The sequence below is a fragment of the Arvicola amphibius genome, chromosome 5 (assembly GCF_903992535.2).
Source record: "Arvicola amphibius chromosome 5, mArvAmp1.2, whole genome shotgun sequence".
Classification (NCBI taxonomy): Eukaryota; Metazoa; Chordata; class Mammalia; order Rodentia; family Cricetidae; genus Arvicola; species Arvicola amphibius.
This window is the reverse complement of record NC_052051.1, coordinates 84,180,173-84,202,641: the sequence shown is the minus strand read 5'-3', so window position 1 is coordinate 84,202,641 and position 22,469 is coordinate 84,180,173. Positions and strand designations below refer to the sequence as shown.

The 22,469-nt window shown below is 46.7% G+C and overlaps 1 protein-coding gene and 1 long non-coding RNA gene across 30 annotated transcripts in view; one reads left to right on the top strand and one right to left on the bottom strand.

The window, feature by feature from the left end:
* Positions 1–22,469, bottom strand: part of Madd (MAP kinase activating death domain) — a 40,575-nt gene that overhangs the window by 940 nt on the left and 17,166 nt on the right. For 3 of the 29 annotated variants that reach the window (XM_038331212.1, XM_038331211.1, XM_038331223.1), the window contains exons 16-34: positions 21,307–21,366; positions 20,880–20,982; positions 19,970–20,156; positions 19,724–19,874; positions 19,276–19,473; positions 17,591–17,644; positions 16,505–16,605; positions 15,737–15,820; positions 15,326–15,484; positions 13,084–13,186; positions 12,196–12,316; positions 12,009–12,114; positions 10,228–10,338; positions 6,429–6,536; positions 4,441–4,605; positions 4,117–4,189; positions 3,895–4,001; positions 1,785–1,854; positions 294–1,211 (exon numbers count right to left, since the gene is read on the bottom strand). In XM_038331212.1, the coding sequence (XP_038187140.1) occupies positions 967–1,211; positions 1,785–1,854; positions 3,895–4,001; positions 4,117–4,189; positions 4,441–4,605; positions 6,429–6,536; positions 10,228–10,338; positions 12,009–12,114; positions 12,196–12,316; positions 13,084–13,186; positions 15,326–15,484; positions 15,737–15,820; positions 16,505–16,605; positions 17,591–17,644; positions 19,276–19,473; positions 19,724–19,874; positions 19,970–20,156; positions 20,880–20,982; positions 21,307–21,366 (2,306 nt within the window). In that variant the 3' untranslated portion in view covers positions 294–966. Of the gene's footprint in view, positions 1–45; positions 93–293; positions 1,212–1,784; positions 1,855–3,894; positions 4,002–4,116; positions 4,190–4,440; positions 4,606–6,428; positions 6,537–10,227; positions 10,339–12,008; positions 12,115–12,195; positions 12,317–13,083; positions 13,187–15,325; positions 15,485–15,736; positions 15,821–16,504; positions 16,606–17,590; positions 17,645–19,275; positions 19,474–19,723; positions 19,875–19,969; positions 20,157–20,879; positions 20,983–21,306; positions 21,367–22,469 lie in introns of those variants that run through there. The other 26 variants (XM_038331213.1, XM_038331224.1, XM_042055099.1 and 23 more) reach the window with 15 other exon arrangements.
* LOC119815064 lies at positions 12,988–15,995 on the top strand. Its single transcript, XR_005285495.1, has 2 exons — positions 12,988–13,199; positions 15,572–15,995. It is a non-coding gene; the product is annotated as an uncharacterized LOC119815064 (long non-coding RNA).

Here is a 22,469-nt window from a genome sequence, read left to right as displayed (position 1 = left end):
TGAGATTCCGCACCGTGGCGCGAGCCCGCGTTGGGCAGCACTCACCATCGGCGTCTTGTACTTGTGGCTCACCACTTCTTTAATTTCAGGAACTAAAACCGGACGGGCAAGAGACAAAACAGAAAGTTCAAAACTAAGAGCAACAGCGTCATCCTCCCGCAGGCGGCCGAGCCCAGCAGCACTGGGCTCCCCTTCCCTGTGGCCTCCACAGAGGCCACCCTGTCCAGGCAGACTCCTCAGATAGGCATCTGAGGTCTGCCGTGACTCTTTACTTGACAGCTGGGCTCTACACACTTCTCTGGGTGCCCAAGGTGGAAGGGCTGACCGTTCTCAGCCTGGTCACAGCCACTGTCCAGGCTGTTGAGGAGCTGCAGAAGGGAGGAGAGTGGTCTCTAGCCTGTGCCTCACCTTGCTGAGATGCCCGTGAACTCGTCCTTGTCACCAGAGCCCACAAATCTAGTCATGATAAATATCATTCCCTCCCACAACACCACACAGAGGGTCACAAGGTTGTAGGAGGTAACAGAATATTAAACCCATCATCAGACTTGGAAGTGTCCTTCCCTGTGAGGCAGGAGGATCTTGAGCCTGCCCGTGTGAGGGAGAGCGTCGGGGCGGGGGGCTCTGGAGCAGACACACTGAGCAGGAGAGACAGGCGAGTACAGCACCCAGGTGAAGATGATGGACGGGAGCATCAGGCAAATACACACATGTTCACAGCCCAGAATGCAAGATTAGGAGTCGCCCCATCCCAGCCATGCAGGGGCTATGCCCAGCCAGAGGAAGGATTAGGGTCCCCCAGGTCCAGCTTGTGAAGCTGGGAGGATGGCATGGCTTCCCCTGCCTCAGCGAGGAGGGGCAGAATGAGAGGTGGCCACACCTTCTTCTGACCCTGGGAGGTAGAATCCCCGGAACCCAGTGTTAGCATGAAATACACTCATCAAAGGCAGAGTAAGAAGCCCCAGATCATTCTCCTGAGTTGGAAGAGCTCCCCAAGTATCTCTCTGGCAAAAGAGAGAAGGGTGCACAGTGAAGAGAACCCAGAACAGTGAGCCAGCACGAGGGGAGGGACACGGGGAGGAAGAGGGTGGGAGATGGGGGACTGCTGGCCATGGAAGCAGCTAGGTTGGTTGGAGGAGCCCACCTACCCACTACAGGGCCCAAGGCTGGGGCCTGGGGAAAGGCAGCACGAGCCGAGGTCACTTTACCTGCTGGAGAACGAAGGTTTTCATAGCAGCGATGAGGGCACAAAAGAATGAAGCACAGACACAGCAGGAACTCAAAGCCCCAGGGCGAGACCCCACTAGACCACTCCTCAGTGCCTGTTTGGGGGGCACCTGCCCCTTCTGCCTCTGAGGCCCGCTAGGCTTCTCTGGCCTCAGCTCAGTCTGCTGTGGCGCCTCATGCCCTCCTCTAGAGCAGAGGCCAGGTGGAACCCAAAGCGGTGCAGGCCAGGGAGGCTGCTAGACACGGCTGCAGGCAACACCGGCACAGCAGAGCTTGAGGGTCCCCATCTGCTCTGCCCCAGAACCTTCTGAGCACTGGCTGGCCAAACCAGGGTAGGGGCGCTGCACACTGCCACCCTAGACTCAACCTGTCCAAGGCTCCCTGCTCTTCAGGGGTCACTGGCTACCCTGTCTTCATCCTTCCCTCTCTTCCCTGTCACTCCTGCCCCTCCTGACCTCTCCGCAGAGGCTTTCATCCCCTAGCCCCTCCTTCTGGAGCTCCAAGGTTTGAGTTACTGCCATGTGAGTCCAGACCTAAGAGCAAAATAGTGTAATTACCAAATTCTTCCAGGACAAAGACGCCTCGAACTGTATTGCACTTTTTAATGTGATTCAGCTCTATGAAAACCTGCAAGAGAGGGAGGGAGGAGGGCGCGTAAGGCCAAAGGCTCCACCCCTGCCCCATGGAGCCCACTCTCCCAGCTACAGCCCCACCCCCAGAGGAAACCTAGTTCCCAAAGGGAGGACATAAGAATCCACACACACACAATCAAAAGCGCTAAGGAGCGAAGAAAGCAGAAAGGGTAAGTACCTTCCGCTCCTGGCCGGAGGAGAAAGCATGGGAGAGAAACGAAGGCATTAGTTTTAATGGTCAAACCCAACCCAAAGGCCCCTCTGCTGGCCTGGGCTACCTTCCCATACCCTCTCCCCAGGGCAGCACTCATGGGACACGGTGCCCCAGGGATCTCCGACTCGGCCCTTCAGGTCTCTACCCTTCCATACATCCTCCTCCGGCGCAGAGGGCTGGCACGGGTGCAAAGCTCCCTTCAGACTGTCCTTAGGGTAGGAGGTGACAGAGATCCAGGACCTCCCAAGAAGTATGCAGTGACAACAGCTACCATGTGCTGAGCACTAACTGGGCACTTGACACATTTTCATCTACCTGGTACAGTCTATACAGCATTCTCTCCATCTTACAGATGGGAAGAAAGAGGACCAGAACATTGATCTTCCCATGGGTAAAGCTGGGCCTCGGATCCAGGACATTTTGACTCCAAGTCTGTATTTTTCCCATCTGCTATTCCAAGTTGCATAACCACACTGGGAAGGCAAAAGCTCTGTTCACCCAGCTGTCTGCTCTATGGCAGATTTGTCAGGCCCACAAGCCATTGCTCCATTATCAATTCAGACCATGGAGTCAGACCCAGACGTCGGTCTTCACTATCGCTCTCTGTAGGCTGTTACTTCTAGGAGACAAGCCTTCCAGTGAGGGTAGTGTGGGCACGGTGCGCAGCTGGATGGCGAACACCGAGCACTGGACGAGGAGGCGGGCAGGGTGTCTGGATGTCTAAGAGTTCATCTTCTCTTTTGTGGGGGTGGGGAGAGGGTGCAGGGAGAGCACTGAAATGGGGTAAGAAGCCACCTCTCTAGCACCTTGATGGTCCAAAAAGACAAAGGCACTACCCCTAAGATCTTTATGTGTCTGCTGCCACACTGGGTACGGATAGAAGGACAGGCCATCTGGGCAGTCATTTAGTTATTTCGTGTCACATCTAAACTTCCCAGCTAGACGTCTTTCCAGCTAAACTGGCAAGGAAGGACAAAGCTACCTCAAAGTCAGATATTCACCTCTCCCGAGTTTCTGCTGCTTGGCCAGGGGCTTCAGGATATCATATTGGGACCTAGTTCAGAGCCTTGGGAACATTAGGGGATGGGAGGAAAGGCACTTGTGTGAGGAGTCAGAGCCGGGAACGGACCTGGGATGATGCGCTGGCCTCAGAGGGAATTAGCTTAAGGAATGTCCACTGAGAGAAAAAGTAGCACTGTGTTAGAAGACCAAGAGGAGAAAGAAACGTCAGCTCCTAGGGTGGAATCACATAAGGACCAAAGATCCTGAAGCACTCCCCATCAAAGGAAGGGCGAGGCCTGTGGAGCAGGGCAGAGTGGGGCACCCAGAGGAAGAGAGAGGACAAGAATCAGCAGAAGGAAAGGCAAACACACAAACACACAGACAGACAGACAGACAGACACACACACACACGGTTCAGGCATACTAGAAGTACATAGGACTTCAGCCAGTCTAGTCTCTCAAAGCAAAACCACCAAGCAAAGCACACCCTGGGAATACAGGAAGGCAGAGACACGCAAGAGGGGCCAAGTGAGACGCTCCCACTCACACTGTGTGGGGAGTAGATGGGCAGCAAGCCACCGGCTCTCACTCTCTTTCCTGGTTCCCAACACAAGCTCCCTGCTGCATCTGCTCAGAGCCTGGTGGTCTCACCAAGGTCACTGTGCCCTCCCCTTTGGTTTCTCTCTTGGTTCAGCCATTCACCTCTCTCTGGCCCAAGGCATTCCCTTGCTCACTGGGAGAGCACCGAGAGCCTGGAAACTGATCTTAGTATAGGCAAAACACTGGGGCCAGGAGCCTTGTCCTGTTGCTTGTACCTACCTGGTTGTGCATGAACTTGAGGTTGATCCCTTCCAGGGTGACTTGCAGCAAGCCGCCCTCTCCGGTCTTCATGTCCTGCACGGGAAACTCACCACCTAGTTCAGGCCCTGTGGTAAGGGGAAGGTGTCAGCAACCGGCAAGACGGAGAGTCCCACAGTCCAACTTCCTAAGCTGGTCTCTGTGGTCAGGAGAGGGTACTGTGGGGGGTCGACCGCTTCTCACCAGGTTTGATGCTTTGCTGCCGGGCTGCGGCGCGCTCCATGCTGTCCTTCACGCAGTAGTACAGCTCGCGACACTGCACAGAGGGAGGGGACTTCCCGTGAGAGGAGCCCTCCCAGGGCTCCACCTTCCCTGCTCTAGGCTGCTGCCGCCCAAGGCTGAGGTCAATGCCAGGACTCGGGGGCCAGCGTAAGCTACTCCACATGATAGCTGGAGGCTAAAGTATGGCTCTAGGTGTGAATTTTGAATTTTAACTTTCCAGTGAGAAACTCAGCACTTAATACTAAGTGTCCACTCAATCCCCATCTCAAACAGAGACCCGAGTACCTTCTTAGTATAGAACTTGTTGAGCTGGGTCTCAGAGCCATTTCTACGCCACAAGCACAGGACCTTGGTCTTGGGACAGTAGGTCATGTTGATGAGCTTCTCGTACCACCAGCGCTCATAAACTGTGCCAATGCTACTGCGTAACACCAGACAGTCATCACACACCTGGAAAACGGGCAGTGCAGATCAGTGCTTCCGGGCCCTCACAGTCTCCCGTCCCAGGCCACACTACACGTGCCCCGCAGGGAAGGGACAGTATGACTGAGCCTAGGAGCAGCCCCGTGGTTGTTTTCTGCCCCGTCCTCAGGTCCCCCCCAGGTGAGAACATAAGCACTGAGCTGCTGGACACACTGTCCGCATTACTGACAGAAACGGGCTATTTGAAGGAAGCCTGTGTACAGAGGCACATTCCCATCAGTTAGTGTCACCTCCTGTTTGCTCTCTAGACCAAGGATTCAGAGTGCATCTCCTGCCTCCATCTTACAATCACGGGGAGAAATCAGCTCTGTTATCAAATTCAGGGCAGGCTTAACCAAGGAGAAAAAGTTGGAGCCAATAAATTTTCAACTCTTAGCTCTTTTCTACCCCTATAAAGTACTTACTTTTATAATTACATAAGTGACACACGGTTATTATATAAAATTACTCAATTAGGGATGATAAGTGTTGAGAAGCAAGATCCCCTTTGTATGCTTTTTTTTTTTCAAGACAGGTTTTGTCTGTAGCTTTGGAGCATGTCCTGGAACTAGCTCTTGTAGACCAGGCTGGCCTTGAACTCACAAGATCTGCCTGCCTCTTCCTCCCAAGTGCTGGGATTAAAGGCGTGCACCACCACCGCCCGGCAGGCATCAAAGCCAGGTCTGGGGATGTAGCTCAACAGAGCACATGCACACAGAAAGTACCCAGTTAGCTGCTTTGACAATCTAGTTATGATATGAAACTGTAATAATTAGGAGAGGTGAGATGCCTCAGCAAGTAACAGAGCTTGCTAAGCAAGTGTGGAGACTTGAGCTTGATTCCCCAAACCCACGTAAATATGGAGCAAGAGAGAACCAACTCTACGACGTTATCTTCTGATCTCATACACAGGTGGCGGCCCACACATCCACACACAAGCAATAAATTAACCACTATAGATAACTATTATGGACATATTGATGCTCTTTGAACCTTTTTCTCTCCAAGCCCTCTCTTCTCTGCTCCTGACCAGTTATCGCAGATACAGGACCTGAAACACTGCTCATACAAACCAGACCCCAGCGCCTCCTGGGCAGGTACTCCTTCTATCTCTTATTATAGTAAATGGCACCACTTACACAGGTGCCCAAGTCAGAAGTGAGGGGGACACAGCTCCTGTTCTGAAGCAGGAATACGTATGTCAATGTAACTGAGGAGGAAGCAGATATCCCCGCAGATATCAGAACTTGGCCAGGTGTTTCTCAGAGCTGAGAGCTAACAGCAACATCACACACACACACACACACAGTTCAGCTACGGTGAGACCTGCATCATAAACACCCCATACACACACTTTAAAGGAGACATAAATAAACCCTATAAACACAGAGGTGTTATGAAGCCGCAATAAGTAAATACATAGTTAGGAGATATTCTTGCCAAGATGTTGACATCTTGATGTTAACAAGATGTTAAACATCTCTACTGGGCTAATAGTTTATATGAAATACAAAGGATCAAGAAATGTGCCAGTGTTCAAGGAGATGTGATCACCAAAGGGTCTAGATGCCCTAAAGGCAGAAATCAAATTTCTTCAGCAAAATAACCTATTCACGGGCAATGCAATTATGTCACATATCCAATACTGATAGAAGACACGGTGAGGAAACATCTAGTTACTCAATTATTTGCATAATAACTTGATCAATTAATCATAAACGGATTGTGAGGATAAATAAGATTAAATAGGAAACAAAGACTAGCATTGGTTCAGGGGTTTCTTGTGTCTCCGACAGGAAAACAGAACTCACTTCCATGAAGAAGAGATCTCCATTTGTGTCTGTCCCTGCATGTACAACAAACGTCTGCTTCTTCATGTGGCGGCTGCCACTGGACCGGATGGAGAGATCACGTCCACTCTGAGGAGAAAGAGATACTTAGAAACATTCAGATGTTGCTCTTACACACAAATCTGAATAAAAATGTCTCACTTAGCAATTAAATTCCCAACAGCTTTCTTAGCACAACCCCACCCCCCAGATAGGGTTTCACCTGTGTGAGTGCTGGGATTACAGGCATGCGCCGCCATGCCCACCACTCAGCACAGCCAATCTGTTCACCCTGGTCACAGGGAAGAATTAAGGACTGTTTAGAGTCAGGGTCCCTATGCCTCCTTGAAGATCTCAAAGAACTTCTTTTTATGTGAGTTATAGCTATATTCACTATTCTAGAAATATAAATAAAACTTAATGTTTATTAATTCATTTAAAATAATTTGTTGATAGCCAAGCATATGAAAAAGAACATACCTTTTATAAAATAGATTTCTCCTAATAACAGCAATAATAAAAAGAATAGCAATGTGTTAACTATTTGAAAATCTCTTTAATGTTTGGCTTAGGAGAAAGTAGCTGCATTTTTGAGCTGGGCATGGTGCCACACACTCAAGAGGCTGAGGCAGGAGGATCACAAGTTTGAGGCCAGCCTGGGCTACATTAAAAACACCAGTAAAAGGGTTGGAGAGACAGCGCAGAGGTTAAGAGCACTGGCTGCTCTTCCAAAGGTCCTGTTTCATTTCAAATCCCAGCACCCACATGTGGCTCACAACCATCTGGCGCCCTCTTCTGGCCTTCAGGCAGACATGCAGTCAGAGCACCATATACATAATAAATAAGTTAATCTTTTTTAAAAAAGCTACCATTAAAAAATAAAGAACAGAGAGGGAGGCGTTGGCCCTGACGCATTCCTGTCATCTCCACATCGGAAGGTAGAGGCTCGAAGATCAGAAATCTAAGAAGACCATTCTTAGTGAGAAAACTAAGAACCAGAATTCCCCTTCTCATTAAAAAAATAAAAAGTCGGGTAGTGGTGGCCACGCCTTTAATCCCAGCACTCAGGAGGCAGAGGCAGGTGGAGCTCTGTGAGTTCGAGGCCAGCCTGGTCTACACAGTGAGTTCTAGGACAGGCTCCGAAGCTACAAAAACCAAAAGTAAAAAAAAAAAATAAATAAAAATAAGGTACACACCTTTAATAGTAGCACTTAAGAGGCAGAGGCAGGCCTGGCCTACACATTGAGTCCCAGGCCAACCAGTGCTACACAGTGAGACCTGCATCAAGAATAAAATAGAACAAAACAAAATAAAAACGAGTTGACAGAATAGTTCAGCAGGTAAAGGAGCATGACACCCTGGGTTTGATCTTTGGCACCCACACAGTAGGAGAGAACCCCAGCAGCCTGCACATGCACACAAACAAATCAAAATCCAATTTAATAAATAAGAGTTACAGATTCAACGCAATACCCAGCAAAATTCTTCAAAGACCTCGAAAGAACGGTACTCAACTTCATATGGAAAAGCAAAAAACCCAGGATAGCCAAAGCAATCCTGTACAATAAAAGAACTTCTGGAGGCATCACAATCCCTGACTTCAAACTCTACTACAGAGCTACAGTACTGAAAACAGCCTGGTATTGGCGTAAGAACAGACAGGAGGACCAATGGAACCAAATAGAAGACCCGGATATCAACCCACACATCTTCGAACACCTGATTTTTGACAAGGAAGCAAAAAAATATATCAAGTGGAAAAAATAAAGCATATTCAACAAGTGGTGCTGTCATAACTGGATATCAACATGTAGGAGAATGAAAATAAACCCATATCTATCATCATGATTCAAATCCAAATGAATCAAAGACCTCAACATAAAGCCAGCCACACTGAACGTTATAGAAGAGAAAGTGGGAAGTACACTTGAATGTATTGGCACAGGGAACCACTTCCTAAATATAACCCCAGCAGCACAGACACTGAGAGAAACAATTACTAAATGCAACCTCCTGAAACTGAAAATCTTCTGTAAAGCAAAAGACATGGTCAACAAGACAAAATGACAGCCTACAGAATGGGAAAAGATCTTCACTAACCCCACATCAGACAGAGGGCTGATCTCCAAAATATACAAAGAACTCAAGAAATTGGTCATCAAAAATCATATAATCCAATTAAAAAAATGGAGTACAGACCTAAACAGAGAACTCTCAACAGAGGAATCTAAAATGGCTGAAAGACACTTAAGGAAATGTTCAAGATCCTTAGTCATCAGAGAAATGCAAATCAAAACAACTCTGAGATTCCATCTTACACCTGTAAGAATGGCCAAGATCAAAAACACTGACGACAATTTATGCTGGAGAGGTTGTGGGGAAAAGGGAACACTCCTGCATTGCTGGTGGGAATGCAAGCTGGTACAACCCCTTTGGATGTCAGTGTGGTGATTTCTCAGAAAAGTAGGAAACAACCTTCCTCAAGACCCAGTAATACCACTTTTGGGTATATATCCAAAGGATGCTCAATTGTACCACAAGGACATGTGCTCAACTATGTTCATAGCAGCTTTGTTTGTCATAGCCAGAACTTGGAAACAACCTAAATGCCCCTGGACTGAAGAATGGATAAGAAAAATGTGGTACATTTACACAATGGAGTACTACACAGCAGAAAAAAATGACAGCTTAAATTTTGCAGAAAAATGGATGAAGCTAGAAAACATTATTGTGAGTGAGGTAACCCAGACACAGAAAGACAATTATCACATGTACTCACTCATAGGTGGTTTTTAAACATAAAGCAAAAAAAAAAAAAAAAACCCCAAAAAACTCAGCCTACAAACCACAATCCCAGAGAAGTTAGACAACAATGTGAACATTAAGAGAGACTTACACAGATCTAATCTACATGGGAAGTAAAAAGTATAAAAAGACAAGATCTCCTGAGTAAATTGGGAGCATGGGGACCTTGAGGGAGGATTGAGGGGGGAAGGGAGAGCCAGGGAGGGGAGCAGAGAAAAAAATAGAGCTCAATAAATATCAATAAAATAAGAGTTGTCTTTGTTTAAAAAAAAGTAGTTGAGTGTGGTGGCACACACCTTTAATCCCAGCACTTGAGAGGCAGAGACAGGAGGATTTCTGTGAGTTTGAGGCCAACTTGGTCTACACAGCAAGTTCCAGGACAGCCAGAGCTACTACTTATTGAGATATTGTCTCAATAAGGAGAAAGAGAAAACAGCTAAATTCTCATATCTGCTTCTGCACTCAAACTATTGAATGTATGGCTTGGGCTAAGGAAGATAAAGAAAATGTTATCTCACAGGTGAGCATTGGAAAGGGGCAATTTCTAAAAAGCTTTGTAAACCAGGCTGGCCTCAAACTCACAGAGATCCGCCTGCCTCTGCCTCCTGAGTGCTGGGATTAAAAGTATGTACCACCACTGCTTGGCTCTGTTTTATTTTGTTTTCTTTTTTTTTTCTGTTTTGTTTTCTTAAAAGAGGCATTTTAGTGTTGTGATTAGACAGATTTCATCTTGTAGATCCACAGACATTCACAGACCTCCCACAGAAACTGCTATCCTATGAGAATTGGAGTACTTAGAGAGTTCCAACACAACAGAAGGCTAAAACCTCACCTGGACTACTACCCCATTCTCAAAACTAGGGATTAACGGGGATGCATAGTGACGTGGCCAGAAATATTCCATGTGGAAGCCCTGTAGCAGGGAAAGATGACAAGCAGAATGGAAGAAAGCCAAGGGATAATCTGGTATGCTCACCAGATTGGTCAGCTGATCAAGCACCTCATTGATTTGTTGGCTGTATACAAGACCAATGTGGGACTTTCCCATTAGGCGCCGTACTTTCTTCCTGATGTCATTCTTGTTCACCTGGAAAGCCAAGACAGGAGTCTTAATAAAGGATCTGCTGTCTTCCCAACAGAGGCAGAGACAAATGTCTGTTTTCACATTATCTATCCGAGAAAAATGGAATTCTGAAGAACTGTTTCACTGACTATGGCAGAACATTATCAACTGTGCATTCTGTCCAATGGAACCCAACCGTAGAGGGAACCTTACAGGAAATGCTGATTCATTTTTTGTCAGTTTGACACAAGCTAGAGTTATCTGGGAAGAGGGATTCTCAATTGAGAAAAATGACTCAGTAAGCCTGGCCTGCAGGTAAGCCTGCAGGGTATTCTTTACTAATGACTGGTGTGAGGGAGTCCAGCACCCTGGGCAGGTGGTCCTGGGGTGTATAAGAAAGCAGACTGATCTGGGTTGTAGTAGCAGCGCATGTCTTTAATCCCAGCATTCAGAAGACAGACCAGGTGGATCTCAGTGAGTTCGAAGCCATCCTGGGCTACAGAGTGAGTTCCAGGACAGACAGAGCTACAAGAGAAACCTTGTCTCAAAAACCAACCAAACAAACAAAAAGGTGGCAGGAAAAGCTGGGCAGTGGTGGCGCACGCCTTTAATCCCAGCACTCGGGAGGCAGAGGCAGGGGGATCTCTGTGAGTTGGAGGCCAGCCTGGTCTACAGAGTGAGTTCCAGGACAGGCTCCAAAGCTACAGAGAAACCCTGTCTCGAAAAACCAAAAAAAAAAAAAAAAAAAAATAGAAACAAAAAGGCAGGCTGAGTAAGCCAACAAGAGCGCCCTCTGCGGCGACTGCATCGGTTCCTGCCTCCAGGTTCCTGCCTTGGCTTCCAGCTAGTGATGGAGTGTGACCAGTTAGTCAATAGCCCTTTTGTCCCATGTGGACACAATGCTTATAACAGCAGCAGGAACCTAACTAAGACACAAGATCAGTCAAGTCAAAAAACTTACAGAACCATCTCCACATTTGGGCATCTGATTTCTTCCTGTTCTAGGGAGAACAGGAGAAATTCCTTATTCTCACAGCCACTCCCTGCCACCACCACTGCCAGAGAAGAATTCTTTTGCTTGGTAATATACTTTACCATAGCTAGACGTGAAGCACAACTCAAATTATGGTTTATAATTACCTTGTTAATAGTGGGCATTTTTTTCTTTTTGACAAGATTTTATATAGTTTTATTTGGTCTTGAACTTATAGTCAAGGCTGGCTTTGAATCCCTGCTCCTCCAGTCTCCACCTTCCAAGTGCCTTATTTACATGAACTACCATGCCTAGTTAGGCAGATTTTTCCAGCAATAGAAAATTATGTATGACAAAGGGCTGGTGCTGAAAATAAATCATGAGCCTCTGAAGGATTTAGAAAATGAATTAAATCAGTTGTATTCTGTGGGGAGCTCTATTGCCTCTTAAAACAATTTAGCAAAAAGAGCACATATAAATTCAAAGTAGACAAATAACAAGTGATAATCAATTTATTTTATAACATTCACTAACAAAAACCCAGCCACTAAGTTAAGCAAATAGTGTGCAAGCTGGCAAAGAGGCCTTGGACTCTCAGCTAGGAAGAAAGCGCCAGTCAGATACTCTGACCACTTCCCAGCCATCCCAGAATTTAGGCAATAGAAGAAGCCTTGCTCTTCAAGCACCAGTGACAGCTGGGCATCAGCAAAACCAACCTTACCTTCATCAGCAGCATATAGGATATGAGGTTGTGTAAAAGTGTGGCCAGCAAGCGGTCTTCATCCTCCTCCAGACGCTTCCGGTCATGTTCTCCCAGGGACAGGTACCTGAGCAGAAGACAGGTACAAGTTAGTTCTCAGGCTGGAAGAACTGAACAGGGGTAGGCTCATTTTTCCTAAGTCCCGTACCTGTCGATCATTTCCTGAGGACCCTGGTCCATGCCCATCCCTTCTCTTTCCAACATCACAGCGTCTAAGAATGCATCTTCCCAGAATTGCATCTGGTCCCATAAAGTAGAACGCTCTTTGCCTGTGTAGAATAATGTTATTTCTTGGGTGGGGGGCATGGCTTATTTAACATTGCAAGAATATAGCTGCCAATTGAAAAGTTAGTAAGTTCCAGATAAAACAAGGCCATTCCAAATTCCAGCGCAAGGAAATGAAACCTTTCTCCCAGATCTAATACGTTTGCCACCAACCCCAAAGGCCTCCAAGCAAGGCCCAGCCCTTCCCAGGCATGAAGAATAAACATATCACACAAAGAAAAGCCGTTACTTATAGAAAAGGTCTCCATAGCAGCATCCTCTAACTGGTCCCACATCGATCCTTTGTCCCTTCCTGTCAATTTGTGAGCAGGAAGGAACATGGTAGCAAGAGGAAAGAAAGGAGACAGAAACACATAGCCTGTTGATTAGTACCAAAACCCAGATTCATCTAGTTTTCAGCTCCTGCTTATCCCACAGATTCCTTGGTTCAGATTTCAAAATACTATCTGGACTGGTGAGATGGCTCAGTAGGTAAAGGTGCTTGCTGTCCAGTCTGATGACCTGAGTTCAATCCCTGGAGCCCACGTGACAGGAAGAAAAAAAAAACTTCAACAAGTCCTCTGACCTCCACATGTGTGCACAGCACATACCACCCCCCATTAAATAAACAAATATTGAAACGAAGTTTAAAATGCTATCTGATGTCAGAATTGATACTAGCAGAAAGCCAAGCAGCAGCTGCTGGTGCTACCCCTCTCCCATGGCTGAGCCCAGGTTTCTTCTGATGCAAGGGGCCTTACCAGTCTCTTACCTAGTAGTCCCTCATACAGATAGACTCGCTGGCTTACGTCTTCAGAAGAGCGAATTGGACTGCCAGCCAACTTCTCCTTTGGCTTCAAGCTATGGGCTTTACCCTAGAAAGACAAGGTAGGTCAGATGCCAGACTGGTAAAAACAAACCAGGCACTTCAGTGCTCAGTCCTCAGTGGACGTCATCCATTAGCAACACAATTATCCCTACTAGGTTTGGCTAAAAAGTCATTCTGATAATCTTGTTTCCTGTTACTGCTTCCTAAAGCAAGAAATGAAGGCCTCACTCTGCCTTCCCCTTACATTTTAGTCTCTTAGGGCTGGGCATGCCTTTAACCTAGCTTGTGGGAAAGGAGGGTCAGCAGTTCAAGGCCAAACCTTAGCTTTATTGCAAGTTTGAGGCCAGCCTGGGCCACATGAGATCCTGTTTTACAGCCTCACCCCACAAAACAAGATGAAATCTTTGTAGTAGCATGACACAGTAGAAAGAACACGGAGTCTGGCCAAGGTCCAGATGCCTACTTTTTACTAATATTTTAGTTGCTGAAGATTATTTTCCTTGTCTATAACATGAATATTATAATATCTCCCTCACAAGACAAGAGAGATTATTAAATTAATTAGTTTATTTACTTAATGTGCACACACATGTGAATTCACATGTGTGTGCACATGTCTAAGAGTGTGAGGGCCCAAGAAGATAGCAGGAGTTTCCCTCCACTACTTCCTACATTATACACACACAAATCAAACAAGAAAAGCCTTTACTGAGTCAAAAAATGTAAGTAAACTTTCTTACCTCAACCATACAAACACCCTGTTCACCAGCACAGGACAATTAAGGCCAGAAAAGGTAGCACACGGTGGCCAGCATCCCAGAGTCAAAGCACAATCAAGGAATTTTAAAAAGTTTTTTTATACTTTTTAATGATTTATTTATTTTTATTTAATACTCATTGGCGTTGTGCCTGCATGTATGAGGGCATCAGATCCCCTGAAACGGGAGTCAGACAGTTGGGAACTAAACCTGGTCCTCTGGAAGAGCAGCCAGTGATCTTAACGGCTGAGCCGTCTCTCCAGCCATAAAAACGTTTTAAAGAGGGGGCTGGAGAAATGGCTCAGCGGTTAAGAGCACTGGCTGCTCTTCCAAAAGTCCTGAGTTCAATTCTCGGCAACCACATGGTGGCTCACAACCATCTGTAATGAGATCTGGAGCCCTCTTCTGGCCTGCAGGCACATACACTGACAGAATATTGTATACATAATAAATAAATAAATATTTAAAAAATGTTTTAAAGACTTTTCAAAGTATCACTTATTCATTTTGCACGTGTGGCCGGGGAGGGTTTACAGATGTGCCACGGCACGCATGTGTGGGCCAGAGAACATCTTTCAGGAGCTGGTTTTCTCTTTTCAAGGATGGAATTCAGGTTGTCAAAACTTGAAGGCAAAGCCTTTACCGTTTCCCAGGGCTCCACATCTTTCTGACAAGGCTTACTATGTAGCAGACTGGCCTCAAACTTAAGACCCTTCTTAGTCCCTCAAGAAGACAGGCATGAGCCACCACACCCAGCTGGAAGGATCTTTAAGTACTCTTATTAAAACAGTCTGTGTAGACTCAGAGAGTCGGGCCTTATAACTTGAGTCTCCCTGCTAACTCTTAATTGTACCTCGGACTGCACTGGCTCTACTAGGCACAGACAAACTGAAGGACCTAGAGACACAAGCAAGCACCAGTGGTAACAATGACTTCATTTAGATCTAGCCTCTGCTTTCCTCTATAGACAAAAGGGCTGAAAAACCGTTGTGGAGAATATCTACTGTCGTCTTAAAGTGGCGGGCGCCTGTATCAGAGTGGATAACACTATCTAAAGAAGCAGGAGTGTGCACAGCAGAAGGCTGAGATAAGAACTGAGTGATTTATTTCATTTGGGTATGGGGGGCACACACTTGTAATCCCAGCACCTGGGAAACCGAAACAGAAGGATCACGGGCCTGAAGCCAGCTGGGGTTGCTCAGTGAGACTGTTTCAAAAAAGAAGAGGAGAAGGAGGGAGAGAAGGAGGGACGGAGGGAGGGGAAGACCTTACTGGGCGACTATGGCCAGTTCCTCCCTTTCCTCTGTGGCACCACGCACACGCTCAGTTCACACTGAATCACACCTCCTGCCCCACTTCTTTTCATTCTGTTCTGAACCACTTCCTCTCCCATTACAGAAAGTCTTCTGTTAAGGAATAAAGCTTACAAAGATGGTGCTTGTGGCGGAATTGGTTTCAATTTCACTATCAGACAGAGTAGCCCGAGAGCTTGTCAAGTGGGCACAGCCTTCTCCTCCTGGCCCATCCCCTGCATTGCTGCTTAGGTCGCTGTCTGCTCCAAGGGTCTCTCCAGAACTGTTACTCACCTAGAACAGACAGACAACAGGAGAGGTAGCCCCAGAGGACCGCCAGGGCCAGCTAGAAGCTATGCTACTAACAGAATCCTTTTTCAGGTGTCAAACAGCTGCCCCCAACCCCCTTATGAGATGAGTGACATTCTGTGCACACACCTGAGAGTCAAGCCGACCCGAGACTAAGAACAGCCTCCAAGGGAAGGAGCCCTTCCAAGAAGACACCCACACCTCGCCCACAAAGAAGCCAATGTGGTATCCCCCTACCACGGTGCTAACTTCAGAATCCTGACTTGAGCTTCGGACCATAACAGCTGGACTCACACCAACGACCGAGTCTTGATCAGTCCTCTGAAATGAGGCAAAGGAACACCTATATTGCTTCTAGAAAGATCCTGAGCAATGAGTTCTTTTCTTAGCTGGAATATATGTAACTTATACAATGAAATACCGCATTAAATAAATACATACTCACTATGGAAAACAAAAGAAAGAATAAAGAAATAAGAATAAGCCATAAATCTACTACCCAAATTAATCTCTACTTTGAGTATATTTCCTGTTGGTCTTCTAGTCTTTTCTAGATATATATTTTTAAAACTAAACTGAAGCTAGGCAGAGTAGCACACATCTTTAATCCTAGAATTTGAAAGACAGGGGCAAGCAGATCTGTGGGTTCTAGGCCATCCAGGGCTACACAGTAAGATCCCCCCCACATATGTAACTTATATGTGTGTATATGTATATTTAATCATACTATGTTGCTAATTTTTTGAAAACACAATTGATAGCAGTATTGCATTCCTTGGTTCTATTATATTTATTTAATTATTCCCTATTATTGGTTATATTTAGGATTGTTTCCTTCTTTTGTTTACTGTAAGAAATATTGTGAGGGTTAGGGTATAACTTAGTGGTAGTCCTTACCTAGAATGTATACACTGAATTTAATTCCCACTGCCAATAACTTATAAATACATATATCTTTGAGATAGTAATTAAGTCCTAACAGCTTTCACGAAGGCTATCACAAACCTGGGAAGCAGATGTCAGGCTCACACCGCTGTCTGCGCTAATCTGGGACTTTTTCTCCTCTGTTTCACCAAGGTCAAAGACAGGCTTGATTACCTCTGGCCCTGAGTAGGGGAGGACTTCTGTTATTCAGGGCACAGAAGCTTGGGGCAGGCTGGGGAAGGGAGCGGGCAGCGGTAGAACTCATCACATCCCAGTCACTTCTCAGGAACTGCCCCTCTCTACCACTGCGATCCACTAGAAAAGGTCCCCAGAAGTCTTAAAAACCAAATAGTACATTAGACCTGGCCAAGGGTTTCTGCAGCCATCCTCACAACCTGAGAAAATTCAGAGCAAATCATCCTAACACAAAACATCCTACAAACAAACCCCACCCCGTGGCACCCAAAGTCAGAGGTCCACCTGTGCCTGAGATTATTAAAGTGTTCCCAGGATGCTCAGTGATTCTTGACAAAGGTGTCCAAAGAAGTCAGAAAAGGTTAGGGCAAAGGAAAGAAAGAAATACCATTTCCTTGGGCACTGCCTACCGCCCCCCCCCCCCATACCATCTACATTTGAGACAAAAACAAAAACAAAAACAACAACAAAAAAAATTTTAACTCACCCACCCCCAATGGCATGGCAGAAGGACAGAACGACAGGAAGCAAGAACATATGCCTAGGCAAGCTATTAGAGAGAGCTGGGAAGCTACAGACTCTACACAGAGGGACAGCAACCATCTCTGCCAACTACACCCACAGGCCTAGAGTAAAGGTGAGGGAGGTATCAGCCAAGGAGGGGCGCTGCAATCAGCACAAGTTCGCCCCACCAACTATACAACAAAAGAAAACCAAGGTTCAGGTATTTTACACGGTAGACACCTGATTGCTAATGAAGGGAGGGGCAAGGGGCAGCTTACCAGCCACAGGCCTTGGATTCACGCACCACCTGCCCCAAGAGTCCTCTGTCCTGTCCCTACAACTCTTCCTCCAAACACCACCCAAGAACAAATTTGGGATGGGGCTGGCAAAGGGAGCCCGCCCCAGCTGGGCCTGGGAAGTTGGCAGGTATGGGAGACTGAGGGGCAGGAAGGGACATTTGTTCCTTACTCTGTTTTTCCAAAGCCTTTTGCTTTTTCACTTCCTGGTGCTTGTTCCACAATTCTACCCCAGATGCAATGCAAGCAGGAGAGAGAGACAGAGAGTCAGAACTTGTCAGATTGTCAGAAGACCAGAGACCCCCCAACCCAGTTCATTCTGCTTCCGACACTAGATTATCAGTTAAGAGACACAAAGACATCCTTGCTTGGGTAGGGTTGAGGAATCAAGAGATCTAATTTTTGCCACCCCCATCCCAAATTATGAGCTGAAGCCTCTAAATTTCTAATCCTATTCCCAATGTGAACACTGAAGAATCTCTGAGCTGGAAGGGCTCTTCATGAAAGTACTTTATTCTGTATGAGAAACTGGACCCTGCTGGAGACAGATCAGCAGACTCCCAACAACATACTATGATCTCTCTGCCAAAGGAGCTCAGCAACAGCCACGCTTACAAGTTACAGATAAGAGACAGTCACATCAAGCAGTCAAAAAATTTCAGAAACATGAGCAGAAATTCGCTTGACACACTAGACTGGACAAAGGCCAGACCGTGCGCTTGAGTAGATTCCTCCTGTTGCTGCCAAAAACATAAAACAAACAGACAAACAAACCAATTTACCCTCAGAACTATGGCCTGCTCAACCAAAAGACCCATTCTTAGACACTATCTAGGAAAAATGCTTCCAGTAGACGTAAATGAGAACAGAAAATGGCCAAGACTAGCTTCTCAGTCAAACAAAGCACAGGGAATACCAATCTCTGCTTTTTTTTTCTTTCCTGGAAGGAACTTCAGAGTTTATTTAGTATAATCTCTTTATTTCCTAGACGAGGTGACAGACATTCTGATGGGGAAGTGATCTGTCCAAGAAGATTCAAGACTTTCAGGAAAACAGTGTTTGTTTCTGGAACATTGTGTCAAGCAGGAAAAGGTCAAGCTTTACTACTGCTTCTAGGAGACTATTTGCCAACCAGAGATCTGGAGATGTCCTAAGAAGAGAGCTGCTTCACTCCTGTGAGAACGCACGGTGGTGGCTAGAGGCCGCGGCAAAGAAGCATCAGTTTAGCACAGCACAGAGACTGAGGACCTAGAATCAAAAGGAAAGTAGCCTAGAAGACTCAAGGTCAAGCAGGAGTGAGCCCAAGAGGTGACGCCAGAGAGCAAATGGAGGAACCCCGACATATGTAAGTTTTGAGTCTGAGGTGGAAAGACAAAGAAGAGCCTGCTCAGAAATGTATGGCCTGGACTGGAAACATGCCAAACACGCCAGAAAGGAACTCATTCCAGAGCAGTATAATGCTTGGATGGGCACTAGATGCAGAATCCAGATGGTCATAATTTTACATCCCAAAGATGTACCTATAAATTTCCTAATAGTTTTCAGGAACATGTTTCTCTATGTGAAGAAATTCAGATGTAAATAAAAAAGGGATGGAGAACATAGCTCAGACTCCCTGCACTGCATCACATGGTCTTTAAGCAAACTTCATTATTCCTCAAAGATGCTGGTGAGGTGGCTAGAGAGCATGCAGGAAGACAGACACATACAAGAAAATGCTGCTGGAAGCAGACAAACCCTCCTCTCTAAAAAGCAAGCATGGGACAAGAAAGTCAGGATTCTGGATGAACTGAGAGCAAGGGAAGTTACTTAAGAAGCCAAGGCCACTTCGACATTATCAAACGCAATGATGCATACCGACAGACGCTACAAAATTCTCTTCCTTTAGACTTCTTGTGTCCAGCTCCTTAGGACCCTTCCCTGTAGCACTTGGTGCCCGAGGACCCAGCTGAGGGACCCTTAGCTGTGCCATAGCTTTTGGGTCCCCCCGCCCAGCCAGACCAGGATCCTTGCCCATAGGGGTCTCTGTTGGGCTTCTCTTTCGTTTGTCTGGTTCTGTGGGAAGGAACACATACAGAGAGTGGCTAAAGGAGGCATCCATCAGATAGGGGTCAAGTCAGGAAAACAAAAGGGGAGAAGCCAGAATGCAGGGGGATGTAGAGCAGTTAGTACACGGAAGGAAAAGCGAAGGCCTTGCTTGGTCTTTATGGTCGGAAAAGATTTCCTACATATAAACACACCAGAAAACAATCCCGAAGAAAGACGGTAGGGAGCGGCACTGAGAGACGACAAGTAGGATCCCTACCTTTACTATAGTAGTGGGTCTGGGCAATCTCCAAAAGCCCAAAGATGCTGGCCATGCCACCCAGACCTGCGTGGGCATAGGACTGCTCGAGACTGAGGACTGTGCACTTGAGGAGGTCTAGCATCCCCTTGTACACCTTCCGACTGATCTCCTGCAACAATAGCCAGGACTCAGAGCTAGCAACTTTTCTGTAACTTCCACATCTTTCTGCCCCGATGATTCTGACTCCGAAGCCCACATACTTACCACATCTTGGATGACATCCTGCCGGGCATCATCCTCTGATTGCACTGCACGGTTCAGTTTGCTCAGTACAAAGACTCGAAGCTGCTCGCTCTCCAGCAGCCGGCGTACCTTTTTCATATTGAGCCAGCCTACGCCCTGGCCGTCCAGCACACTGTGCACCACTTCCTTCAGGAACTGTTGGTTCTCACTACAGGGTCCACAAACCACTTCTATGGTCATCCGATCCTTGGCAGAGCATCCCCTCTTTCACCAGACAAGATGTTTACTCCAGGGTAAAGGATAAAGCTAAGTCTCCAAAAATGGCCACCACATCTCTATGTCCCCAAGGATCTTGTTTGCCAACTTCCCACAACCTTGCAGTTTCACCTTTCTCCGCACTGTGATACTGTTGCCTGGGGACTGGTTAGAAATGGGAGGTGCTAGTTGGGCAGGGGTGGCGCACACCTTTAATCCCAGCACTCAGGAGGCAGAAGCAGGCAGATCTCTGTGAGTCTGAGGCCAGTCTGGTCTACAGAGTTACAGAGTTAGTTCAGCCAGGGCTATGTAGAGAAACCCTGACTCAAAAGAAAAAAAAAATAGAAAAAGGGTCGGGGAGTACTGACCAAAACTGATTAAATCTACTGCTCTCCCCAGTCTTGAGCATCCCTCAAAAAAAAAAAAAAAAAAAAAAAAAAAACAAAAAAAAAACACCAAAAATCAAAAAAAGAACATTATCTTATTAACACTAACTGAAAACTGCTCTGCTAGTTGAGTGTGGTGGTGCATGCCTGTAACCCAAGTACTGGGGAACTGGAAACAGATCAGTTCAGGGTCATCCTCAGCTACATACTGAGTTTGAGGCAAGCATAGTAGGCAACATGAGACTGTCTCAAAAAATAAAACAAAACAAAGCTGCCCTGCCATTTATTACCTGGAATTGCTGGACCGGCCCTGGGGTGATGGAGGCTCTCTTTTCACAGTCGGACTGTGTCTAATGACAGATGACTTCTGGTCCACCAAGGCCCTCCTGTTTCCTACAGTAGGGAAGGCAGGAACGAAGGCGTCACTGGCACAGTCCATCATCGTAGCCACACCCATCCTCCGGAAGGTCTGGACTGGGTGGCAACAGAACAGCACACACAGGTAGGAAGTAGCCATGGCAATGTGCAGGAGGTAGGGATGGAGGTCAGGCCACTCCACATGCACCAGCAGCATGCCCCATGGGCTGCATGGGTGTTGTGGGGGACAGGCAAGGCAGGTCACTCATGTGACGTCGCTTGCTCCAAGAGGAGGTCCTCAGGCAGGCAGAGAAGATGCTGGGGGGGAAAAGTCATGCACAGCTCACAGGGAAGACCCACCTTCACCACTCCCAGGGCCGGCTTCAGTAACAATCTCCATTAGAGTATTTAGCCCAAATACTGGGACAAAAATACACAATTAGTAGGTGTACCACAGTACCTGAACCCCTGTACCCCTTGACGGAGCAGTAAGTCAGATCATCTGAGCATTCTCTCAAAGCATGGAAAGTGCGAACAACCTTGGTTCCTGGGCACGTCAAAGCTGGAAGCCACGTGATCAAGAGATAACCAAGGCTCTAAGAAAACCCATTCTTAGGCCTGGGACGGCTTAAAGCCAGGGGCAAGGTAAATGACACAGAAGGCCTTCATAAACTAAACAGGCACATGCATGAAAGAAGGAACACTGTTTTGTGAAATATCTAGCACAGGGATCCTGAGGGGCTCTGGGTACCCACAGGGAGGAGACATCTTGCAGATGCTATCATGGGAAGGAAGGGTGCAGTAGGAGGATGGGGCATGGGTAGAAAGGCTGAGTGCAGCACATGAGATGAAGCATCGCATGCAATGAGAGAGTTTCAATCACTCTTCCCTTCACATGTACCAGATGAAAGCCAGAGAGGCCAACACACCTTTCCATCCCTAATCCACCCATCCACCTGAGGACTCACCGTAGCAATGCTAGTTAGTTTTCTGTGTTACTAACCTAACCTCCTTTCACCCCACCTACTCCACGGCCCCCCACTAAAGAACACTCCTGCAGCCCCGCTGTCTCTAGCTGAATATGATGGGTGGTATACTCCCATAATCTTAGTGCTTAGGTTCAGGGAGGACGCTAAGCTTGAGGGGCTCTCCACAGGAAGATCCTGTGTCAACAAGATGGTTAGTTCTCACTGTTCTTACTACTATAATTAAATATTTCAGTATAATATTCACAGATAACAAACAAATGTCAAATTAAACTGAGAAAAGCCCCTCAAGCTACAAAGATCACAGATGAAACTGAAATATGGTCTGACCCTAGAAGCCAGTCAATACCACTGACAGACTACAAGTCGGCATGAATCCATAGTAAATGGCTAAATTCTATAAATACTGCTAGACTGCCCATAATTCTCCTCCTGTGGACCAGCTCCTTGGGAAGGAGTTTACCAACATTCACGCAGTGGGAATCTGAGGATGACTGAGCTAGCACACACTTCTTTCTGATAAGGTCCTCTCCAAAG